This window comes from Talaromyces stipitatus, genomic scaffold (assembly GCF_000003125.1).
Source record: "Talaromyces stipitatus ATCC 10500 scf_1105507295541 genomic scaffold, whole genome shotgun sequence".
In the NCBI taxonomy this organism is placed as follows: domain Eukaryota; kingdom Fungi; phylum Ascomycota; class Eurotiomycetes; order Eurotiales; family Trichocomaceae; genus Talaromyces; species Talaromyces stipitatus.
The window spans coordinates 585514-608698 of NW_002990115.1; the positions used below are offsets into that span (position 1 = coordinate 585514).

At 45.7% G+C, this 23185-nt stretch overlaps 11 protein-coding genes across 11 annotated transcripts; 3 read left to right on the top strand and 8 right to left on the bottom strand.

Annotated features, from left to right (window-relative positions):
* Positions 1-460: 460 nt before the first annotated feature.
* Positions 461-1939, bottom strand: TSTA_025380 (uncharacterized protein; the record flags this gene model as incomplete). The annotated part of the gene is made up of 2 exons (XM_002479610.1): positions 461-1494; positions 1552-1939. 2 exons carry the CDS (start codon positions 1937-1939, stop codon positions 569-571), a joined length of 1314 nt encoding a protein of 437 aa, XP_002479655.1. The 3' UTR covers positions 461-568.
* A 624-nt stretch (positions 1940-2563) lies between these two features.
* On the top strand, positions 2564-4174 carry TSTA_025390 (uncharacterized protein; the record flags this gene model as incomplete). Its single annotated transcript, XM_002479611.1, has 3 exons — positions 2564-2687; positions 2754-2857; positions 2918-4174. 3 exons carry the CDS (start codon positions 2564-2566, stop codon positions 4172-4174), a joined length of 1485 nt encoding a protein of 494 aa, XP_002479656.1.
* A 159-nt stretch (positions 4175-4333) lies between these two features.
* On the bottom strand, positions 4334-6305 carry TSTA_025400 (2-methylcitrate dehydratase, putative). Its single transcript, XM_002479612.1, has 4 exons — positions 5890-6305; positions 5059-5836; positions 4824-5008; positions 4334-4776 (listed from the first exon to the last, which is right to left on the bottom strand). The coding sequence occupies exons 1-4, from the start codon at positions 6202-6204 to the stop codon at positions 4339-4341; spliced, it is 1716 nt and encodes a 571-aa protein (XP_002479657.1). The 5' UTR covers positions 6205-6305; the 3' UTR covers positions 4334-4338.
* Positions 6306-7053: 748 nt separating this feature from the next.
* On the bottom strand, positions 7054-9101 carry TSTA_025410 (C-5 cytosine methyltransferase DmtA; the record flags this gene model as incomplete). The annotated part of the gene is made up of 2 exons (XM_002479613.1): positions 7054-7663; positions 7714-9101. 2 exons carry the CDS (start codon positions 9099-9101, stop codon positions 7216-7218), a joined length of 1836 nt encoding a protein of 611 aa, XP_002479658.1. The 3' UTR covers positions 7054-7215.
* A 1292-nt stretch (positions 9102-10393) lies between these two features.
* Positions 10394-11364, top strand: TSTA_025420 (uncharacterized protein; the record flags this gene model as incomplete). The annotated part of the gene is made up of 3 exons (XM_002479614.1): positions 10394-10530; positions 10568-10757; positions 10921-11364. The coding sequence occupies 3 exons, from the start codon at positions 10394-10396 to the stop codon at positions 11362-11364; spliced, it is 771 nt and encodes a 256-aa protein (XP_002479659.1).
* Positions 11365-11994: 630 nt separating this feature from the next.
* On the bottom strand, positions 11995-12999 carry TSTA_025430 (alpha-L-arabinofuranosidase precursor, putative; the record flags this gene model as incomplete). Its single annotated transcript, XM_002479615.1, has 2 exons — positions 11995-12574; positions 12608-12999. 2 exons carry the CDS (start codon positions 12997-12999, stop codon positions 11995-11997), a joined length of 972 nt encoding a protein of 323 aa, XP_002479660.1.
* An 806-nt stretch (positions 13000-13805) lies between these two features.
* Positions 13806-15139, bottom strand: TSTA_025440 (uncharacterized protein; the record flags this gene model as incomplete). The annotated part of the gene is made up of 3 exons (XM_002479616.1): positions 13806-14261; positions 14354-14763; positions 14830-15139. The coding sequence occupies 3 exons, from the start codon at positions 15137-15139 to the stop codon at positions 13806-13808; spliced, it is 1176 nt and encodes a 391-aa protein (XP_002479661.1).
* Positions 15140-15563: 424 nt separating this feature from the next.
* On the bottom strand, positions 15564-16539 carry TSTA_025450 (uncharacterized protein; the record flags this gene model as incomplete). Its single annotated transcript, XM_002479617.1, has 3 exons — positions 15564-15789; positions 15863-16391; positions 16503-16539. The coding sequence occupies 3 exons, from the start codon at positions 16537-16539 to the stop codon at positions 15564-15566; spliced, it is 792 nt and encodes a 263-aa protein (XP_002479662.1).
* Positions 16540-16959: 420 nt separating this feature from the next.
* TSTA_025460 (uncharacterized protein) lies at positions 16960-19022 on the top strand (the record flags this gene model as incomplete). The annotated part of the gene is made up of 2 exons (XM_002479618.1): positions 16960-17958; positions 18528-19022. The coding sequence occupies 2 exons, from the start codon at positions 16960-16962 to the stop codon at positions 19020-19022; spliced, it is 1494 nt and encodes a 497-aa protein (XP_002479663.1).
* A 1541-nt stretch (positions 19023-20563) lies between these two features.
* TSTA_025470 (uncharacterized protein) lies at positions 20564-21877 on the bottom strand (the record flags this gene model as incomplete). The annotated part of the gene is made up of 3 exons (XM_002479619.1): positions 20564-20907; positions 21283-21449; positions 21561-21877. The coding sequence occupies 3 exons, from the start codon at positions 21875-21877 to the stop codon at positions 20564-20566; spliced, it is 828 nt and encodes a 275-aa protein (XP_002479664.1).
* Positions 21878-21923: 46 nt separating this feature from the next.
* TSTA_025480 (dimethylaniline monooxygenase, putative) lies at positions 21924-22936 on the bottom strand (the record flags this gene model as incomplete). Its single annotated transcript, XM_002479620.1, has 4 exons — positions 22764-22936; positions 22669-22688; positions 22439-22607; positions 21924-22371 (listed from the first exon to the last, which is right to left on the bottom strand). The coding sequence occupies exons 1-4, from the start codon at positions 22802-22804 to the stop codon at positions 21924-21926; spliced, it is 678 nt and encodes a 225-aa protein (XP_002479665.1). The 5' UTR covers positions 22805-22936.
* Between the last annotated feature and the right edge of the window lie 249 nt (positions 22937-23185).

Genomic DNA, 23185 nt, shown 5'->3' on the forward strand with positions numbered 1-23185 from the left:
ACAGAGAACAGAAACAGACAAAATCAAGCGGGGAAATGAGCGAAAAGGACCACAAAATCAGACTAACCATAATCCGACATGACCAGGATCTCTCAATGAATCGTACATTCTACGCTACGCAGTTTCACGTTTATAACTGTAGTTTAATCCACATCCGATAATGCATAATGGAGCGGAGAAGCCACCCCCGCACCCGGAGCGTCTCGATTAAAGCCGAGAGCCTAGGTTAGAATTCTAGTATGTAGCTAGCACTAGGACTAGTTATATTCAGTGTTTGTTTTCTGGTCAGATTGATGAATCGTCTGGTTATGAGTCCTTCCAGGATCAGGGTCAAAAAGGAACTTCATAACGGGCGATGAGGTGAACGACAGAATTGCCTAATGCGGAAATTCTCAGATTCGATTCCTCTTCGTTAATGTTTTCGGACAAGAAACTAAAAATTTTACACGTATATTCGTTACCAGTGTAATATGAAATCAATTTATAGACTCCAATCATAATGTACAAAGCTTCTGTTGAGGGGAAAGAAACATGCCTCGGCAAGTTTTTAGAACTCATGTTAGGGCTACTAAAGTTCCGGCCAAGCAAAATCAAACTGGACATCCTCCCGATAACACAAAAGTTTTAACTGATTGAATTGTCTCTGCAACTCCCTTGCCGATACATGGACATGCTCAGCTCCATCTCTCAAGGGTAAGGACTTGGTCCAATCATCCACAATCTGCTCCGCGGCACATCGAATGCGATGTTTTACGTCCAGTTTATCGTCTCTCCACATCTCGTGACGACAACGCACTCGTGAAATTATATCGAAACTTGCTAGGACCGCAGAAGGCGCGATATCAGCGTAGTCGATTGCAGCGATGCGACTGCCGTAGAACATCCTGAAAGCATCGCGGGCAGCGGGATCACCAGATATGTATCGTAGGGCTGCTGCGTCCTGATAAAACGAAAGACCGTGTATACTAAACGAACCAAGTCGATAAGTGGCTCCGATGAGTTTTTCGGCGTGCGCGAGACGTCTTTTGAGGTTGAGTAAGTCCTTTCTATGGGAGGAGAGACTGGAGTCTTGTTCTGTTGCTTTATTGATGAGCGAGGTTGCTTGTTGGTAGAAGCTCTCGATGGAGAAGTCGGAGTCGTTGGAGCGTGAGCTGCGTATGGGACTAGCGATGTCGTGGCTGCTGTGGGGAGTGTGACGGTGAGGGGAGTTGTAGATTCTGTCTGAGCCTAAGCGAGAGTGTTCGAAGGTAGTGGCAGGTAGTGTTGTTGTTGTTGAGTTGTTGCTTCTATGGGATGGTCGCATGGCCTGTCCTGGAATTTGGACGGCGAGAGGTTTCTTCTCGTTTTTCATGCTGATCTGTCTGTTCATGGTCTCTGTGAGTTCATCGATGCGGAACTGCATGGACAACTGTCGCGTCGCAAGTGCCTCGGTCAGAGATTGAAGCTCCTCACTATTCAGACCATTTGAATTATTTGGACTAGGATGTGACGCGTCTTTCATGATATGCTCTTGAAATTCATCGATTCTGGTCTCCAGTCTGCTAACCTGACTCTGTAAGGCATCATATTCCAGTCGCTCCCGCTCCTGGTCGAGCAGAGCAGAGCCAAGCTTATCAACTTTAGCCACCAGTGACGGTATCAAATCTGGATGAGAGACCTTATGTTGAGAAGACTGTTGTTGACTTTCAAGAAACGAGCTAAGTCTGATATCCAACTTCTCGATCGCTAGACTCAAACGACGTTGTTCATCTGCTTGTTTTTTTGCCTGGTCGCTTTGCTTCATGAGAATTTTGTTGATTTCATTGTTTTGCTCGCGCACGATCTGGGCGAGGAGTTTGATTAGATCGTTTTCGCTCAAGTCTGTGTCGTCAAGGCCGTTCAGGTTTTCGACCAGATTCTCGTCTTGGTTATCGCGGTCGTGTGCTTGTGTGGTCGTCATTGTCATTGTATGGTAGCAGTACTGCCTCAAACGGTTAAAGGCCAGAGAACTTGACAGCAGGATGACTGTCGATAGAGTGAGTAAATAAGAGGAAGTTTCGGATGATAGTGAGGGGCAACAAAGGATGTTCGAAAAGGAAAAGGCAAACATCAGACAGTTTTTATTTTTTCTGGAGTGTAGCGCTCTTTACATACATTTCTACCTGGTAGGAATTACTCTAGCAATTATTAAGTATCTAGATACCTTCTATAGCAGTTTGCTCGACATATATTCCACTTCATCATCACTATCAAAGCATCTAAAATGTCCCATCATTAGCATACCCTTTGACGACTGAGATTTTTCAACGTATCCCCAAGTATACACAATATCTCACCATACTTTACTCTTCCAACGTCCTCTGCCATAAATAATGAAGCTATACCAAGCAATTATAAGATCTACACGATAAACCAATCATATCTCTCAATTCCGATCGATCTTGAACACAAGTGGAGACAGATTGGCGCTAAGCCCAAAGCAGCCATCTAGTCCCCTTCAGCCATTTCTCCAGCTCTTTTATTCTTTTCTTCTAACTTTGTGCCTCTTGTATAGTATCGATATATAGATATATATACCAGAACGATGGCCGGGGAAAAAGAAGCCGATTCCCAACCCCAAGCCCGCTACCTTATCCGGCAACCACTGGCTCTCCAATGGTTCGACAACGGAAAGCTTGTTAAACGAAGCGAGGAGGAGCGACAAGCTGGTAAGATTTAACTTTTACTCCCTGATCCTCATAGACGGGAGTAAATAATGAGTGAATAACGAACAGGCCGCTTTGAACTCTTCTTGGATTTGCTCTATGTTGCGATTTTAGCAAATTTTGCTGAAAGTCTGGCCGAGGATGTCACTGGTGTCAAGCTTGTTAAATACATTGTATGTCTTTTTTCTCTTCTTCTCTATGCTCTCTATGCTGCGCATAACTGACAGATGCAGCTAATTCTGGCACCATCATGGCACGTCTGGTCCGACCTCCGCGAACTAATGAACAGCTTCTACAACGATGACCTCCTTCAACGCATCCTCATTCTCTGGATCATGGCCATTCTGATCGTCTACGGTAATAATGCGCCTTTAGTCGACGAGGAGATATCCGCTATGCGCTCGACTGTCGGCGCATACATGGCGGCACGTCTGAGCGCGAATCTCGCTCATCTTTTCTACTCATTTAGTTGTTATCATCATCGCGCGCAACAACGGTTATGGTTCGTCATGTCGACTGTCGCGTTGTGTATATATATCCCGCTATACTTTGAAACTGTTTCGTTACGGAACAAGATTGCTGTTGCTGCTGTTGCGGAGATTGTGGAGGAGGCAACCTGGATGTTCTGTTATTCACCCATTGCGAAACGTATACTTCGAGCTCGGTACACGACTGCCGTTGATATTGCGCATGAAATTGATCGTTTCACGGCGTTTTATATCATTGCTCTCGGGGAGTTTCTATACACTATTGTCGTCGGATCCCCCGCTGCAGTTGGGTTTAATCTTTCGCTGCTTCGGTCTGTATGGACGCTGGTTATTGCTTTTTGTTTGAATTGGATGTATGTTCATAACGACTGCGCGACTGATTATACGCATCCGATTCGACACAGTGTTGGCAGGGCTTTTGCTTGGGTTACTCTCCATCTACCCCTGATCGCAAGTTTGCTCGCTGGCGGACATGTGGCTGCAGCAAGCGCAAGATCATCTTATGATTCCACCACCAGCACAAGCACAGCCCACCGAAGAAGTGAACAGGAAACTAGCAGCAGCAGTGAGAACAGCTCAACAGAAAAATCAACCCACTTCAACGACGGTCAACACTGGCTCCTCTGCGCCAGTCTCGGCATCGGCCTATTCTGTCTCTACGTCATGTCCCTCCTCTACTCCACCACAGACGGCGACTGCAAACTAATCCTTCCCAAACATTTCCGGATCATAATGCGGCCCATCGTCGGGCTGATTATTGTGTTGTTACCGCTTGCGAAATCGCTCAATTTGACCGAGACATTGTCTGTGATTATGGCGTTGGTTGCCTTTTGTGTTATTTGGGAGAATGTTTCGAGCTTACAGCGCGGGGCGAAGGTTTGGGAGTCTTGGAGGGATACGAGGTATCCTGAGGGGGGGAACCGGGTTCAGGATGGTGATGCTACTATAAATGATAGGGGGGTGGTGGAGGATGGAGGGAGTAATAATGCTGTGAAAGTGTAATGGACGGAACAGATGGTTCATTTGAATATAGTACATAATCTTACGATAGCTAGCTACTTAATGATTGATCTATGTCTATTCATGTTTCAAAGGTTCACTAAAACTCGGAAATCTCATTTTGTTAATCGCTCTAAGCTGCTTCTATAAAAACACAGAGTATACATTTATCGGCTATACGGCGCGATAACCTTATCAGTCACATAAAGATCCACATAACTATCAACATCAGTATTTTCAAGCTCCTTCTGGTTCCAGCCAAGTTCAAGCAACTGCTTGACACGGGCAGCATCGAAGTGAGACTCGATGTGACGCTTGTATTTGGCAAAGATCTCGGGTTTGGCTTCTTCGCGACGGAATTTGTGGCCTAGGGGTGCCTCGACGACGACCTCGTCGAGAACGGTGCCATCGTTGAGGGTGACGGTGAGTGCGTTGGGGATGGTACGCTTGCTTGGGTCGTGGTAGTCCTTGGTGAACTGGGGGTCCTCTACACACTTGATGCGCTTGCGGAGGTCGTCGAGAAGTTCGGAGGTGGCGGCTTCGGAGCCGTCGGCGTAGTCTTGGGCGGTCAATCGGTTGAAGACAAGCATGGTTGCAACCATGTACTATGCAAGTTAGCAAGGTTCGTCATCTCAACCTAGGGGGACATTACCTGAACACAGTGGTCACGGTCAGCAAAGTTGTCCATGGCCTTGAATTGCTTGTCAATAATGCGAATGCAAGCTTCGTGGGTGCGGTTGGTGATCTCCTTGATGTCTTTGGCAGTCTTGCCTAGAGCAGCAAGCTTCTTGTTGATGATCTGAGCGGCCTCGATGGCGGTTTGGGAGTGGAACTCGGCTGCAATACGTAAGTGTCTGAAACAATAGTAGGGGGAAAAAAGAGCGTACCAGGATATGAAACCTTGAAGAGAACGTTCTCCATAACATAGCTGCCGTATGGACGCTGGAACTTGAACTTCTGGCCCTTGAAGAGGTTGTCGTAGAAACCCCAGACAGGAGCACTCAAAACGGTAGGAACACCACCCTCACCCTTGAGAACCTTAAGCACAAGGTTCACAGCACGCTGGCAGGCATCACCAGCAGCCCACGACTTTCGGGACATGGTATTGGGTGAATGGCGGTATGTACGCAGACTCTGACCGTCAACCCATGCCTGGGTAATAGCATCGGCAGTCTTCTTCTCGTCAAGACCCAACAATTTGGCCGTAACAGCGGTCGTAGCAACCTTGACAAGCACAACATGGTCCAAACCGACCTTGTTGAACGAATTCTCTAAAGCAAGAACACCTTGAATCTCATGGGCCTTGATCATAGCCTCCAAGACATCGCGCACTTTGAGAATCTTGCCCTGTCCAATGTTTCCACCAGCTCGGTTTGTGCGAGAAATCCAGTCCGCAACGGCAAGGATACCGCCCAAGTTGTCGGACGGATGGCCCCATTCAGCTGCAAGCCAGCAGTCGTTGTAATCGAGCCATCGGATCATTGCACCGATGTTGAAGGCACCGTTGACAGGGTCAAGTTGATATGGAGTTCCGGGCACCTTGGTACCATTGGGGACCACGGTTCCTTCGACAACGGGGCCGAGAAGTTTGGTGCACTCGTGGAATCGGAGAGCCTCTAGACCGCATCCGAGGGTATCCAAGAAGACGAGACGGGCAGTGTCGAACTAGTCCTATTCAGTATTCAAACAATTCCAACAGCTCAGAGGTGAGAACATACTGCGAGATCAGATTCAATTTTATAGTTGTGAATATAATCCGCCATATCCTTGATCTCGGGATCATATTCCCGCTCCAACACGGGAGCAGCTTGCAAGGGCGACATGGTTGAGAATCTAGACACCTGACGATTCAATGCAGACGACGACTTTGAGAGTGAATTGGAACGCAAAGCACTGGGAGGAGTAGAAGTAATCAACGAACGCGACAGGGCGGGGGTCTGGTTAATGCGGGAGGAAAGTCCCAAAGTGCGGGGAGCCCGGTGGCCGATGGCAGAGGAGGTCCTTCGTAGAGCTGCTGATGCACCCGCCGACATGATTAGTCTCTGTTCTTTTTTAGTACGGGTGGTTTGTGGGAAGGAAAACAAAATTAAACGACAGATTGTCGTTGGACAATTCGAGGGATAGATATAGACCTAAAATCGGAGTAATTGGAAAAATAAAAACGGGTCAGATTGAGGGAAGATGAAGGAGTTGTTGACCGAGGCTGGGGGAACGGAAGCTCTCCGTCAATTTGACGTTTGGCTGGGATACGTGTATTGGTATTACGTGCGTAATTTACCGTATGACTGATCTACAAGCTATGGCCGCCCCTGCCGAGGTGTATGCCGCGTCCAACCGAAACATACCGTACGTTTTCTTTTGACAGGTGATGAATACAGTACATCAAGTACGGCTGATAATTGGAGTAGAACCTGGTTATAACGAACAGAAGGCCTCTTGGGGTCCAAGTCAATATACCCAGAACTGAGTTCGATTTAGGGATGAAGGGTACCTCCGCTATATTGATCCATTTTAGTATTAACAAACTGGATGCTCTTCAGTCTTATATTAAAGATATCCAAGCTAATATCAGAGGAAATGTGGAGCGACCTCCCTTTCGTTACAAGCCATAACCAGGTTCTACTGTAATATAATTAATGGATGTAATGGATGGAGGACCCTAAGGACTGCTTAGCATTCAATTGATTTTCTAAATACAAACAAAAAGAATTAGGCCTCAAGTTCAATCATCCATGCAACAAAAATCTGTGGGGATAGCATGCTGATAACGTATTTTTCCTTCTGATACCGTAAACCTTCCCCGAAATAACCTAAAAGCTCATGTAGATCTTCCGGTCTTCGGAGGAATTCAGCCACCAAGTTCATACGCGCGAAATGGACCTCGACCAAGTGAAGCACCTCCTTCCGATCGGTTTCTTCGTTGTCAGGCAATGTATCTGATTCATTGCGGTCTCGGACAACTGTGCCGATATCCCTGTTGTCTGACTGGCTGCGGTACCGCAGTATCGTGGCGCAACTGCGGCTAACCAGGCTCTCATCCAGCGTCAGATTTGCCATGGTCTTCCAAGTCGGTCGACAACAACGGCCTCATTGTACTCCCTATCATCCGTCTCCTGAAGTGACTTGATAGCAGTTCGAAAAATTACCTCCGCCAGACGAGGTGGGACAGAGTTTCCAACTTGCTTCTTAGCATAGGCCGTTGGAAATCGATACTGCACAGGAAATGTTTGCAAACAAGCCAATTCACGGATCGTAAAAGGTCTGAGTCCGCTGGGATGGTAGTTCCCTTCACCCCCGCCACAAGTTATCGTTTTAGCAAGAGTGTTCTCGTCGTAAGGCGCTCGGGTCCGGCCATCTTGAAAGACAGTATTCTCTGGATCATGCTGGTCAGCTCGTCGGGGTATATTTCTGATGGCGTCTTTTATCGTAACGTATGGTTGTAAACCTGGCCCATGAGTCGGGACCGGGAAGGCAGGAAGCTTCTCACCAGGGCTAATTCTACATATTAGTACTTTATAACCGTGTGTTTGATATTGACTGACCCAGCTGCAATGATAAAAAGTCGTCTTCGTAGTTGAGGAACTCCGTACTTAGCACACGCTATAGTTTTGCTATGTATTGAATATCCAAGTTCGAGAAAATCTTGGATCATTCGCAGAAATGTCTCTTTGTACCTTGAGGGAACTCCGAACGTCTCCTCGATGGTATGGATCCGCGGCTTGACCTTTTGAATCATGTTGAACGCGCTGAAGATGAGGGATGAGTTCTCTTCATCTCTCTGCTGGTTGTACGACCGTGTGTGCGCAGGGCTAAAGGGCTGACATGGCGGCGAGCTGTGGCTGATGTCAACCCGCACTTCATCATCCTGTAGTGCAATCCAACTGTAAAAATCTGCATGATAGCAATCTGAATGGACAAAGTTGGTTCCCCATGTCTTACAAGCAGCTTTGTCGATGTCGATCCCATACTTTACTCTCAGGCCAGCTTTCCATGCGCCAACAGAAACTCCCCCGGCTCCACAAAAAGCATCTCCAAAAGAGTATTGTCTCTGCTTTTTCAACGAGCGTCTTACTTCTTTGCGTTCAGCAGCCGTAAGATTAGACGTAGATACTGTTTCAGCACCGTATGGGGTGGTCTCTCCTCTCCATTCCTTTCGTATAGTACTCGCATAAGCCCTGGTCCGGTCATCAGCTTCTTCATAAGTGAGGTACCGAATGATCCATTCTCCTTTTTCAGATGTTTTCTGCCAAACAAGTCGGCATATATATGAATCATGGGCCGCGGGGACGAAAGTTCGCCATGTATAATTGGTCAGGGCAACTTTGCACACCCCTGAGACGTCAGATATTGGAACTTCTCGTTCAAGGTGAACGTTCCCATCTGCTTCCTCTTCTATCAACCAGCACAGTTCTTTTGGTCTTTGGGGGAAAGGACGGTCCAACTCCGTTAGCTCTTTGAAGTATAAGCCTTGCAGATAGATGTCTCCAGTGATCAAGCGTAATATTTGCTTAATCCTCATGATATGACCGCCAGATAACTCAACCGCCATCCCAGCAACGAGTCCGTTATACTCTTGCAGTGGGATTGTCGCAAGATGCTGGGTAGCCGGCTTTGCTTTCTTGCCCGTGTCTTCATTCCAGCTCTGTAGAAGACTCTCTAATTGATCGTCATCGAGGTAATCGTCCTCATGAAATTGTCTTGGTTCTGTAACGTCGACGACTGAACCGCGCTCAGTGTCAGATGATAAGTATCCATCATCGTCATTGAGGGTCAGATCAATATGGCCGGCATTTTTCCCAGGTCGCTCATGGCTACTTGAACACGGTTGAGTTCTTTCCTGCCGAACGACGATGTTCTGATTCAGCGTTGCCGAGATGTTGATGACGGGCGCTGAAGATGGATACTCGCGAAGTTGGCCACCTTTTGCCATGTTGCAAGTTCTCTTTTTTCGTAAGTATGGTATTTTCGAGTAACCTGGCTTATCAGTCCCTGTCAAAAATAGCAAATAGAAGCAAAAGTAAAGGTAAAATTAGAATATCACTCTAAACTCAGAAAGTCTCCTAGTCTAGTAAGAACAGGATTGTGTGAAGTGGTAATGTTCAGGTGAAGAACATGAGGATGGATGAGGTAGGGGATGAGTATCAGTGAATGAGGTTGAGGGTAGAAGAGGTAGGATAGTAATATCCAAACTAAAGAGCATTCAACATTGGTAAGATGAGAAGGAAATCAGTCATATGGAAGAAATTGTTAGATCAACTTTAATTGAGGTGGACAAAGCTAGCTGAAACAAACTAGCATAAGGATAAAGTGTACTCACAATACGATGCTTTTCAAGATGAACAAAGAATTATCCATCAAATGGAAGATACCAACGATTTGACTCCTGAAGAATGAACATGATGATGTTAGTATCACCCCATAAGGAGACAAGAAGTGGTTGGAGAGAAAGACTCACAGATAAGTATAAAGAAGACAATGCTATTATGAATCCATCCCTAGATGACTGAGAAGCTGTTCAGACCCAAAAATAGGATGTGAAGACGGATTTAAGCATCTCCAAGGCTAAAGTCAAAGTGTTTGAGGTCCCAAAGGTGATGCAAGGAGTGAAGTCAAGAAAGCTGGAAAGCGATGAAGCTTTTCAAGTGTCGACAATGAGAAGGGTAGGGGCTGGGGATGACTTGCCCTGGGGGGCGGGAGAAGGTCAAGGCTACGAGCCTTTTTCCCATTGGGTTTCAGGCGTTTGATATCTCAGATCTAGAGCCAGAGCAGTACCCAGGCAAACGCTCCATGTGGAATCCGAAATCCAGCCTTCAGTTAGGTGCTATCCGCATCGGAGGCGAACGCCGGGGAATGAGTTTGTCGAGACGAGGGCGTCGGTATTCAGGAGTCTACGCAAGACTGCCCCATGTAATCCTTCCAACAATCAGGGACCTCATAGGGAAATGTCAAACTGGATATACTATCGCCATGGTTGTGTCTGTTGTTAGAAGGTGAAGTGAGAATATCGACAGGGGAAGTTAGTAAGGGCTCCTTCCCTCTCTGACACAATGCCATATTATTCAGGCAGCACTCTGTATACTGCTAAACCAGTCGGATGCCTGAAAGCTTGTCCAAGGCAACCAAGCTGTATTTAAAGGAGATATCTCACGTCGATCGTTTTAATCTTCCTAAATCTCCAATACTCGCACGAAATCACAGCTGGGAGAGACTTACCGTAATAAAATGACTACCAACATCAACACAACATTTCATATCATATCCGACTCACACGGACAACAATTACTCTCAACTCCCCCGGCAGAACACATCGACGTGGCCATTCATTGTGGCGACCTGACACAAGAGTCAAAAATCAACGAGTCCCGAAGCGCACTAAAAATACCTCCATGATCTCAGCGCTGACCTGAAACTAGTCATTGCCGGAAACCACGGGTTTACTTTGGATGCCGTGGCATTCAAGAAGCTAGTTGCAAATGCACCGCAACAATTAGAGCCAGAATTGGTTCGAAATGGCGATTATGGTGAAGTTAGAAACTCCTTATTTAAGACTGCTAAGGACGCTAATATCATATTATTGGATGAGGGCGTGTGAATTTAAACTTTGGAATGGCGCTTTGCTACGAGTATATGCGAGTCCATACACGCCGTCGTTGAGTGGTGATTGGGGGATTCAATATCATCCCAATGATGGTCATCGTTTTGATGTCCCGGGTGATGTCGACGTGGTGATCACTCATGGACCACCGAAGGGAATCCTGGATGTAACGGAGTTGCAGCAGAGAGTCGGCTGCCAGCATCTATTTCTAGCTGTTGCTCGTGCGCAGCCTCGTCTACACTGTTTCGGGCATATCCATGAAAGTTGGGGCGCTAAGTTTGTAACTTGGAGGAGGAATATAGCGTCGGGTTCGATGCCTTCTCATTTCACGCATATTGACCATTCAAAATCGAGGGTCTTGGGTAACATTTCGAGACTGATTTTTGCATGGCAAGACAAAGATGTGAACTGTTTCTTGGCTGACTGCTATTTCTTGGAACAGGAGACACAGACGTTATTTGTCAATGCAGCGCTCAAGGGATCTCCGGTGCTGATCAGGTACCCTGGATTACAAGGATTCCCCTACCTCGTGTACAGAATGCACACGCTACTTGAATTATATATCGGCACACATTGGAATATTCGAAAATATGTTTGATAGTTTGAGTATCAGGATTTGCACTCGTTGAGACTAAGCGTATATAGAACTAAACCTATACATAAAGAATTAGCATAATGTCTTCAAATCAGATATATCGAAATCAATATCAGATAAAAGAATTGGGTCAGTCCAATGATTTTCCGCAATGTTGTTCGGAAGTCTAACATCTAAAAAAAATTGGTGATCATCATGAAGGGTGGGAGGAGGGACGTTGAGATGAGGGATAATTACCTTTTACATGTGAATTGACAACATATACGTATTGCAATGCGCTGTCAGGGTTGAACAAGAATAGAAGATGGAAATGCAACTTGCAAGTTTCCAGGATGAAGACAAAATTTTGTGGCGGAGAAATGATTTATCCGGGAATGTTTACGCCTTGCCGTTTGTGATCTAGCGTGTTTATCTACTTTTTCTCCAGTACACGTCGATTTACGAGATGGAATCAACTTGCTCATCATACTACAACCACCATGAATGAGTCTACCATTTACTGGTTGTGAGTTTGAAGCAGATGAAGTCATTCAAAATGATAAAGAGCGTCAATTTAGAAGAATGTTATATACACAAAAAAGGACCACTTGACATCTCACTTTTTATCGCATGACTTGAGCAGATGCGGCATACCTATTTATGCGTAAGCAAACCTGGACGGTAAGGCAAGTCATTATAAGTGCCGCCAGAGTTGGTAGCTCGGCCCTGATAGAGGAACTGCAAATTGCAAGGATCAATGGGCATCGTCTGGTCAGCACTGGCTCGAATCAAATCACCACTGCTGATATCGTTGGTCCAGCTGGCGCCGCTGTTTGCCTTGCCTGCGAAAGGTGCCGACTCGCTTGTGGCTTGTGGTGTCCATGAACCACTAAGACTGCTGGCTGTAAATGAGCGGAAGTATCTTCCGTTCGACCCGATTGCCTCCACGATCATGAGATATTGGTTTTGGCCCTGGACGGAATACACTTGAACGGCCTCGAAGAGGTTGTTGGTCGAATCGGTCAGGACCACTTGTGCTGATGAACCAAAGTTGCCTGGGAAATTACCGATAGGCATGCTGGCTCGGTAGATCTTGCCGTTATCCCCCGCAAAGAAGAGATACATGTTCTGTGAGTCGCCGATGATAGCTGGATCAATGGGCCCCGTGCTGGAGCCGGTGCTTCCAGAGTAGAGCGCCTGAGGCGATGACCATCCATTTGGATTTGTGGGGTCACTGGAGGTCATATAACAGAATGGACTTGCGCACCATTCATAGGCCAGTACCCAAATGTTCTTGGGAGTGAAATGGAAAAGTTGAGGAGCAACAGCTCCTGTGTTCATGGTGTGCTGTGCAGCTGAGCCCATTGAGTTCCAGTCTGAGAAGAGGGCAAAGCTCAAGGAGCCGTAGTTTCCTCCATTGTTGACGTCAGACGCATATACGAGATGTTGACCGTTGTATGGAACGTGGGTGAAATCTTTCAGAGCGAGGAATCCGGAAGCCGGGTTGGCTAGTGAGCCAGTTGATGTCCAGCTGTATGTTGATGGGAGAGAGCATCCGGCTCTCGCCTCTGTAGTGTTTTGTGCAGCTTCATCCGTGGGAAGTGCACGACCAGATACAACTGGCAGTAAGAGAAGAAGAGCGGGAGCAAGAGAAATCATGATCAAGGTATTGAGAAGTTGTACTTGAAGTCTGTGTTCTCAATTGAAGATCATTTTCAGATGGCTCGTCCGGATCTCTCTATTTATACTAATTCCCCTGCCCCTTGAAACAATTACTGGGCCCATCTGGTAAAACATTTCGAGAGAACAACTCAACATAAACAGCAGATGTCATACGGCATAGATTAGCCTAAAACAATTAATTTCCTTACCGGAATTTCAATTTCAAACTACTTTAAACTCATCCGGTAGTTGAACTACCGACAATCTCCATCAAACGCCCCATCTAGATAGGTGGAAAAAATGCAAATCCGCCAAATTGCGGGGAAGTTTCTAGTTCAGACTTCAAGAGACTCCATTCTTCAGACTATTTCGGAGTATCGGCCATCCAATGTTTCAAAACTTGTACTTTGTATGAAACTGATTCTTCCTCATGTTAATAATGCCCAGGTGGGATCTAACCGAGCCGTGGTTTCGTGGAAATTAACCGATGGATTTTCTTGTTGAGACTACGTGATAGGTAGCTTGGAGAGACTTGATCTGCAGTTTTTAGATCTGATATTCGGTATAGTCTTGAATTCCAAGAGCAAGTTCGCCGGGAAAATTCCTGATAATCAATTCAAACGGCGCGGTTGATATTACTCGACTTCCGATACTTGAAGCTATCCACCGATTCCAGAGAAAATAAGCCCTCGCACCTTTTGATACACTGTCTTCAATTTACCTGACCCGATGGCGTGTTATTGCCGCGGAGGATCGCTATCGCATTTTTCCTCGCTTCTTGTTGCTTGTGGCTGGCTTCGTTCCTAGTTTCGCCTCTCCATAAGTAGGGTGACTATGTCTTCCCTGGGACTAGAGGCGCCAGTAACTGCCTCAAGTACTTTATCAGTAACTGGAAGATAATCCCCGTATTTCTTCAGAGCCTTTCGCAAAAATCTAGCTAACGATTTCCAGTTAGTTTGTGCCAACGTGATCAAGAATTTCTCAGGAGCCACGATATCACAGTGCAAGTCGAGCAGTATCTTTGAGATTTGTGGACCATAACGCTGATTCTCGGTGATTGCCTTCAGAAGGGCTGGTGTAAGCTGCACATCTTCGTCCGCCTGATCCAGTAGAAAAAGGACTAGCTCTTCGCCGCATCTCTCTGCGACCTTTGCGATTACGTTCTGAGTGACTATACCCTCGACTTCGAGCCGTTGAACAAGAAGAGTCATCTCCTTTAGCATGTAATGGAAACTATTCTCGGCGCTGAAAGTATCAGTCTGTCCAATAATCGGGGTTGGTTTTTTCGATAGTTTAAGAGCAGAAGTGGTGTTTCTGTATCGCAGTCATCCCTCTGCAGTAACGCTTTTACCATTGATTCTAAAACGGGGAATTCCTTTGGCAGGAGGTGTAAGAGGCTCATCAGTACTGATAGGGAGTTATCTTCTACAGCCAAAATCGCCTCGTCTGTTAACGGGATATGGGTCCAATGTCGTCTTAAGAGCCTTGCTAGCACTTGTACAGCGCATCCCACATTAGAGGCCGCTTCAATCATGAGCCCCTCGGTTAGGGAGGAATCTCCATCTTCCAGATGACCTACATTTTCGCGATGGTCAAGAAGAAGGGTAACCAACTCTGCACCTGGAGCGCGATTTGCTGCTGCTGCTGCAACAAGCTCGGGGGTGATTGAGATATCATCCCTGCACCGAGAAAGCAGTGTTTTGAGAAGTTCAACTCCACGGGCTGTATTTTTTGCAGCCGCCTTCAACACTGGACTTGCGACTGGGAGATCACATTAGAAGCGCTGAAACAGCAGGTCTAAGATCTCGATACCACCTTGCTACTTACCTATCACACCCTCCATCATAGCTGCGTCAAGAGAGACCTGGACCCTTTCTTGCGTAAGGAAAAGTGATGTTAACCCCAAACCATGAACAGGATTGCTTGCTGTCGCGATGATAACATCTGTAGTCGCTGGAATATCCTTTTCATACCGCTCAAAAGAAGAAACAGTACTAGCTGTTTGCCATTCTCCCTTTTTCTCAAGCCACGAATAGTGAGGCTGGGCCCATGGTTCGTCGTCTTTCCATGGAACAGAATCTGGTGGTTTTTTCAGGGCTTCAGCCAGCTGCATGGCCTTTCGAACTAGCTCGTCCATGGTTGTAGGTATTAGAGCAGTGTAATTGAATGCTTATCTATCAATCGTGGCATAACGAGAGTGATGTTTACATGAGGGAAAGTAGAGGAACATGATCCCAACAGTTACACATATGTTACTAGGCCGAATACGGAAACCTACCTTATAGCTGAACTCCGCTCGCTGAGAAACAAAAAGATGCGTGAAGAAGTATAATACAAGGAAATTTATTAAACAGTAACCTGCCAGATCCTTTAATAGGTAACAAAAACCCCGCCTCCCTACAGCGTAGGTAGAATAATGCTAGCTGTATCAAACAGAACTAGCCGGTACATCGACGCTATCATTGTGGACTGACCCCTGTTTTGAGACCTCTATTTCGAGACTCCTGTAGTGCCGAGGTCTTGGATGACCAAAATCGTCGAGGGGAAAGTCACTCCTTTCTTTACACGTCTCCGAGTTGGTGGATGATCGGAATGAGGCCACGACCTTTAACAAGATGGCCGAGTCGCTGAACGCTTTGGGGGATTCCAGGCATGCAGTAGACGAGAAGAATGCAAGTCATCTTTGCGATATACGTCATGGATAAACTGCTGGCCCTGTATAGCCGGTCTGGATCAATCATATAAACAACTGCTATGCCCAGACGAAACGCAGCGGAGGCCCGAGCTCTTGTTTTATGTCAATGGAGGGAAGTTGAATACTAGAACCAAAAAGCAATGATTTACATCAGTCAATATCAACGCTACACCGATCTTTTCCTTTCGTGACAGGGTCATCCTCCATATAACCCCCTGCGGAAGTATGAGGATGAAAATATCGGAAAGGAGGTTAAAAGCGCCTATTGTCATATTCAGAGGTCTTCCGTTATAGAAATCCCCCGGCACCGTCTTATCCCATATCCTCTTGAAGGGTATACAGATCAAGTTTCCTGCAACGGGACTGAAAGAAAGGATAAGAGGTTGGTCCATAGTACGTTTTGGCAAGCCCACCAGACGCTCAACAATGGAAGGATTAGCGAGTTGTCTCAAAAAATCTCGGCTTCGAAATTTACATACATAGAAGGCTCTGCGAGTCCCTTCTGGTGCGAATAGTCGAATCCATTGCAATAAGATTGCTGCTTCAACGAGGAGCAATGTGGTAATATAGAAGCCCACGCCGCATTGGAGAATCTGCGTCAAAATTGTTAAGTGATACTCCTTATTTTTGATAAGTCCATAAAAAGCCTTGTTGTCCCCAGCTGTCGAAAGTGCTTCCACACAGCGCCAGCGTCCTTGCTATCGAAGCGGTCAATGAAAAAAAGGTACACGAAGTAAGGAAGATATCAACGACTGAATAACTGGTAGTAGCTTGGACATTTGATTATTCAGTAGTTTAAACTAACTCGGATCGCCACTCCCTGATAGTCCCCTACTACGCATTTTCTATTCATCACTGTCTTTTACGATAAACCGCGCTTTATCAAGTTGCTAGCTGGACTGAGCATCAAATATTTGATGGAACAATCTTTCCCTTGTTGATATTTCCTAGGAAGTTTCCCTCAGTGGGTTTGGAGTTGGCTATGTTTACTCGATAAACAAGCATTCGGCATACTTCAATATCATTCTTGATCGATTTCATATTTCTTGATATTAGATACCTGCACCATGGCGCATTCAATAGGTTTTAATGCGTTGAAAGCGCGGACCATGGGATCTACCAATGATGAGGAGGCGGTGACCGTTGGGTACTCGAGGGTTGATCTCAAAAGTCCTATCACGGTATTCCGGGAAATGGTAAGGTCGAATATTGGCTGTTGGCTGAATACTGAGTTTCGGCTCTTGTTGCGCTAACCGTTAGAAATGCTTAGGACGGTACTTCGTGAGATGATACAGAACGCTGCCGATGCGTCGGCCACTCGGGTCACAGTGAAGTTCGAGACTCTACCTTCCACTACAGTTCCGCTGCCAAATCCGGCAGACCCAACTGCGCCGCTTAAACATATAATTGCTCATCACACCCTTCGGAGGCTAATAATCTCCAACAATGGGCATGCATTCACAGAGAAGGACTGGAGTCGACTGAAGAGGATTGCGGACGGTAACCCGGATGAAACAAAGATTGGTGTTTTTCGCGTTGGATTTTATAGTGTCTTTGATGATTGCGAGGAGCCATTTGTGTCCTCTGGCAACGCAGCTATGGCCTTTTACTGGAAGGGAAATTCACTTTTCACCAGCCGACTGGAACTGAGCGGAACTAATGCTTCCCCCGATACTTCCCCCGATACGACCTTTGTCCTTGACTATCGAAATGATATCTCTCCTGTTCCCTCGCTGCTAGAGCTTGCAAAGTTTCTCGCCACGAGTCTCACATTCGTCGGTCTGGAGAGTATTGATTTGTGGTTAGATAATTGGAACTTGCTGAGATTGAATAAGAAGGTTGCACCAAGTGAAAAGGTTACGATACCTCGAGATATTGAAACGAAAACTGTTGAGGGACTTATGGAAGTCACCAGTGTTATAAGGGAGGTTGCTCAAGTCGATGCCACATGGATAAAATTAGTTGAATGGAGCCCTCAAAACACTCTATCTGCTCGTCTGGAAGGCATTCGCGACACGACAACCACCGTTCGCTCGTTCTTCTCCAAATTTACCGGGTGGTCTAGAGCCTCTGATAAGCCACCAACGGAGTCAGTAGAGAGGCTTGACGATGCGGAAGACCTCACTGAAAACCAAAAAGCCTCCGTATTCTTGCATATCAATACGGCTTCTGTCCAGTCATCTATAAGCAATTCTCTCGCTAGCGAACTAGAAAGAGCAACTCGCAAGCCCCAGCCAAAGCGGACGACAATTGCGATCCTTGTGCCTTCTTGTTCAACTGACGACTGTTACAAGAACTCGAAAATTCTTTCAGCAGTGCTGCCGTCAAAATCAGGCCGGATTTTTATAGGCTTCCCGACACACCAAACTACTGGTTTAAATGCACACATCTCTGCACCTTCAGTCATTCCAACCGTTGAGAGAGAGAGAGCATCGATCTCAATACACGGTATATAAGCAGGTGGAATATCGAAATCCTTAGAGCTGCCGCTATCTTTTGTCGGATCGCTCGGACTGCCAACATGTCGTCCATTAAGATCCGAATCGCATTTCAGAGCGGTCCCAAAGTTCGGAAAAATAATATCATGTCTTTTATCCCCGAAGCTATTCATACAGTTAATCTATTTTCCTTCCGAGAATCCACCATGTCTGCGACTTTCGGCCAAACCCTAGAAGACTCCTTCTGAATCTGTAACAAGAATGCTTCGATTGAAGTACTTTCTACATGTGGTGACTTACCCAGCTATCACGTCCGCATTGCGCCAAAAGATCTCAGCTTCATGGAGAGCATTCTGTCTCTTCCTGATGAGCTGGTGGAGAACGCCAAATAGTTCACTAAGAAGTTGATCGATGTTGGTCTTGTGACAGAAGTGACAGTTTCAGGCATCAAACGGGAACTTGAAAACAATGCTTTAATCTCTGCCCAACTGGTAGAGTTTATCTCATGGATCGGAAAGCGCGCCGCCTCTGGTGAACTCGATCAGAAGACCACAAAGTCCCTCCTCAGTGTTGCAGTTGCAAATGAAAAGCCTTCTGAAGGACAAGCCGGCCAATTGTTAACTCTAGCTGGAATTGATTGCTATCTTAACCCCGCCCGTATACGCTCCGACTTGCCCATACCACCGTCAGTTATTCCCTTCAAGTACACAAAGTCTTTAGAGAAAAGCCAACTAGATGCCGTCGGTTGGAAGGAGCTCCAGATAGTTCCTTGGCTTCGTTGGCTTGTGGAAAACGCCGGAAATCGAGGGGTTCTACCTGTCGAGAAGGATATCACTCGCACTGCCTCGTTTGCTGCTCAAATTCTGCCGGTTCTGTCAAAGCAGTGAGACACGCTTAGTCAGTCCTTCAAACAGACCGCAGTTGACATATTGCAGCCTCAAACCATTATTCCCGTAAGGAATGGGATGAGAAGACCGGAAGAAGCGTACTTTCCAACTGTGCGTCTTTTCGATGTCTTACCAGTGTGTCAGAAACTTCGATCAAACTACCGTCGAGTATATCTCGGATAGCTATTAACAAGTCGAAGTTAATAGGCTTCTAAGTACGAAAGGCTTCTTGAAAGCAAAGTCTTAACAAAAAAAAAGGTGAATATCCGGTTCGATAGAAGAACGTATACTCAAGTCATCACAGTTAATTCAAGACGATGAAATGAAACTAATTACATGGTGAATGAGTGCCTTTAAATATCTTTCTTGCGTCAGAGGGATCATAGTCATGCTCTGCACTGCTCTGTTACTGTTATCAGAGCATCGCTCTGTTGACTCTGTTCCATCAGAGCTTATACTAACAATGGCTCTGACACCCTAACCCTAAGGGTTATTCGGATAATCCTGTCAGATAATCTGGATTTGCAACGAGGTATAGAATCAAAAAGCCATCCTCAAACATATAAACCTTCACCTGGTGCACCTGAAACTCGACTTGAGACGTCACGACCGTATTGCTTGGAACAGTGAGAACCCCAAGTCTGCTAGTTGTGACACATCTCGGCAAAATATCTATATAAACCCGGCTTTGGAACCTGATGTACTCAGAGGGAACAGAAGAGACACAATCTTGCTACTCACTTCTTTATTTTTACCATCCTTGTAACAATTATTCAGGATTGGCCTGGAGTTAACCCACCAATCCAACAAATCCCTTGTTCCATCATGCAGTAGTGTAACACTACCTAGTTGCTTCATTGGCTGTGGTTTCTTGATTCTTCTGACACAGTGGTTTATGGACTTTCGAATGTCAATGGTAAGTTCCTGGCCGCATTCGGAGTTTGTAAGACAGTTGAGCCTGGTGTTATTTTCGAGAGGCTGCTGAACGATCCTGATCTGACAATGTCGAGCGAAAAGATCAAGCCAAAATGGAGCCACGTTGATCTGATTAAGTACCTGACTTCGGTTAGAGAAGATATCCCTGCTAAGTATATAGAAAGGCCAAAGAACACCAAGATATATATTGATGGATGGGTATATGAGGACGCTCATTCACCGTGTATTTAGATTTACTCTACTGTCTTTTATTAACTGTACAACCTAGGGTATAAGAGTACATACTGTACACGGATTACCTTAAGTTAGTTAATCAGTTACTTCTCTCTTATTGTCTCTTTGATATATCACGATTCTCGTCTTCGGACACTCTCGTTAATAGAATACCACCGAACCTTAGTTCAGTGAGGAGTTTACTTTAATCTGACTTACCCGTCAAGCAAGTTTACGACACAGATATTATAAAGCCTTAGCCTTAACTCTATGAGCTATGTTGCCTTAACTAACCCTAATGGTTTAGATAGTCTTTTATTCCCATGTGTATTAGTTATTTGTAATGTTAGTATTCTGATTCATTAGCCCTTGATTCTTAAAACATCAACTATCTATACTGGAATAGAAGTAGGAACACTTGGCTGAATAATTTCCGAGAGTTTTGTCTCCACGACCTGTTCAATCGCCAACTCTTCAAGTAGGCACTCGTCTTTGACTCCAAGCGACGACGGCAATGGGCTACTTTCCCGGAGATAGAAGCTAATATCGGAGTCTTTCGTTGGTATAGTTGAAGAATGTAGAGCCTCAGCTTCATCACGGCCCAGTGAATCGGCTAGAGGTTCTTCAATCCAAGAAAGACCTTGTTCCCAATAATCATAACGGTTCCCATGGTACTCCCATGCATAATCCTCCCATCTGTTCTCTGCGAGAGTCTGGATGTAGTGTAGTGTGCTTCCTGGCCACAGTGTGTTAGATAATTCGGACATCCGGAGGCAGTAAAAGGAAGTGAACAATCAGAAGCCCTATCTTATAGCCCCCAAAATTTACCCCTCTTGATGACTCACAAATCACCCCGCCAAAAAGTGTCTATAAAGGACCCGGCTTTGAAACCTGATGGATAGAGAGATACAGAACTCAATACATACAATCTTGCTAGTCACTTCTTTTTTTTCATCCCAGTAAAACTATCTTCAGGATTGGCCTGGAATCAACCGACTAATCCGACACAGTGCAGTCACTTTTCCACTTTCGTAGTTCCTGACTGGAACGCCAATATTGTTAGAAACTCTCAAGACTATTCATGTTGGGTATAGGTATTACATACACCAACTCCGGTATGTTCCTGTCCAGACCATATTCTGCATATAGGCTTGCGTGTGCTTATCAAAGTCAGTCTGAGCATCTAGTCGAACGTCGAACTTCTTGACTTGTTCCCTAAGAAACTTGCGTAAGAGACGGATGAAGTAGTCACTCGTTGCTTCCAGAGAACCTGCTCGTCTATTTCAGTAATGTTCCAATAAACCATAGGGCAGGATTGTCAAATCAGATGGAAGGCAGCTTGCATACCAATCACACTACCGTTGGAGATTGGGAAAAGTGGTATTGAACCCCGTCACCGCAATGAGAATGTCTGCAGGATGCTCCTGCCCGTCAGAAGTAATCACCCAATGGGCACAGATGTTTTTGATTGACTCAAAGATCGGTTGCATATTTGACTTCTGTAAGGTTATCAGATATCCCTCATCAGGGTTTATACGACGACAACCTGCTTCAAAGGGCGGTATCAATTTCTGTTGTAGTTGCTCATCTTTAATTAGCTGTTTCATCCTTGCTTCGAACCGGTTACGCAGATCGCGTTGTTCTGGGGTTGATTTGAAAAACACTTTGAACATGCCGTTAAAATTGCTCTCGAGTTGCTTGCGCATACGGAGGTTAGAGGCCCTATCGTGTCGAAATCGCTCTTTCTCATCTTCAGAGTATATTTGATTGGTAGCATTTGGATTTGGTAAGGCCACCGGGGGAAATCCAGGACGGAGTGCGGATATAGACATCAATGTGGCTGCAATGTTGTTGGATTTGAGGAAGAAGTTGGATTGAGCTAGCTCCCGCCCCAATGACTGCGACTCTCTTGTCTCTAAGATCGATAGAGTTATCCCAGGCAGCTGTGTGAAGCAGTGGTCCTGAGAATGAATCCAAGCCATCGATATTAGGCATTTGGAGGTGGTTCAGAATGCCTCCGGCGTTTACAAGGATTTCGCTTTCAAAAGTTCCTTGGTTCTCTACCTCGACTTTCCATGTTCCTCTATCTTCTCGCCATGTTGCACTGGTGACTGTGCTATTATAATGAATGAATTTATCCAAGTCAAAGTGCTTAACGACTCTTTTGAGGTATTGCTGAATCTCCTGTGATGATGCGTAGCTATGGAAACTATCAGTCCAAATCAATCTCATTAGCAATTAAGACCATTGCATCTGCATGGACATACAATTTAGACCAGTCAGGATTCGGAGCAAAGGAGTGCTGATAGACGTGACTTGGTACATCGCACGCACATCCGGGGTAACGGTTCTCGAACCATGTTCCTCCCAGATCCGAATTCTTCTCAAAGATGCGGAAGTCCACGAATTCAAGGAGGTGTTTCTGTAACTTATAAGCTGTCATAGAAAATCTCCAGTCAGACTTGTAATAGGCACAGGGACAGGATAAGCATCATACCCATCAAGATCCCGGATATACTGATTGGTTGAATCCGATTAGTAGAATGCCTATGCCGATTGCTGCATGCAAAGAGGATGATGCTTGAAACTCACCCGGCTCCTATGATTGTGATCCGCAAGCAATTGTTAGACATGTTTTCTCTCTTTTGTCTAGTTTGTTGGCGTTTTACGATGCTAATGACGAGTCTCGAGCGTAGTGAGAGCAGGTAGATGAATCAATTGGAGGAACTTTGACAGCTATCTGAATGACCAAATGAAACTAATATATTTCCGATTAACAAATCTTAGAATGAACATGCAACCCATCGTTGCCACTAAATCCAAGCCGCTTGGCGTTCCCCTTTCCCTCCTCGTCCCACACGGAAACGGTCCGGACGCTCAATTATGTAACCCTAACCCTAGTAATATCCAACCCCATTACGCCTTTGTCTTGCAGTCTCTTGAATCGAAAGAACCAAATGAAAGAAGTATCTTGGATGATTCTCAAATTCTTGAGTTAAGTCTAATCTATTCAT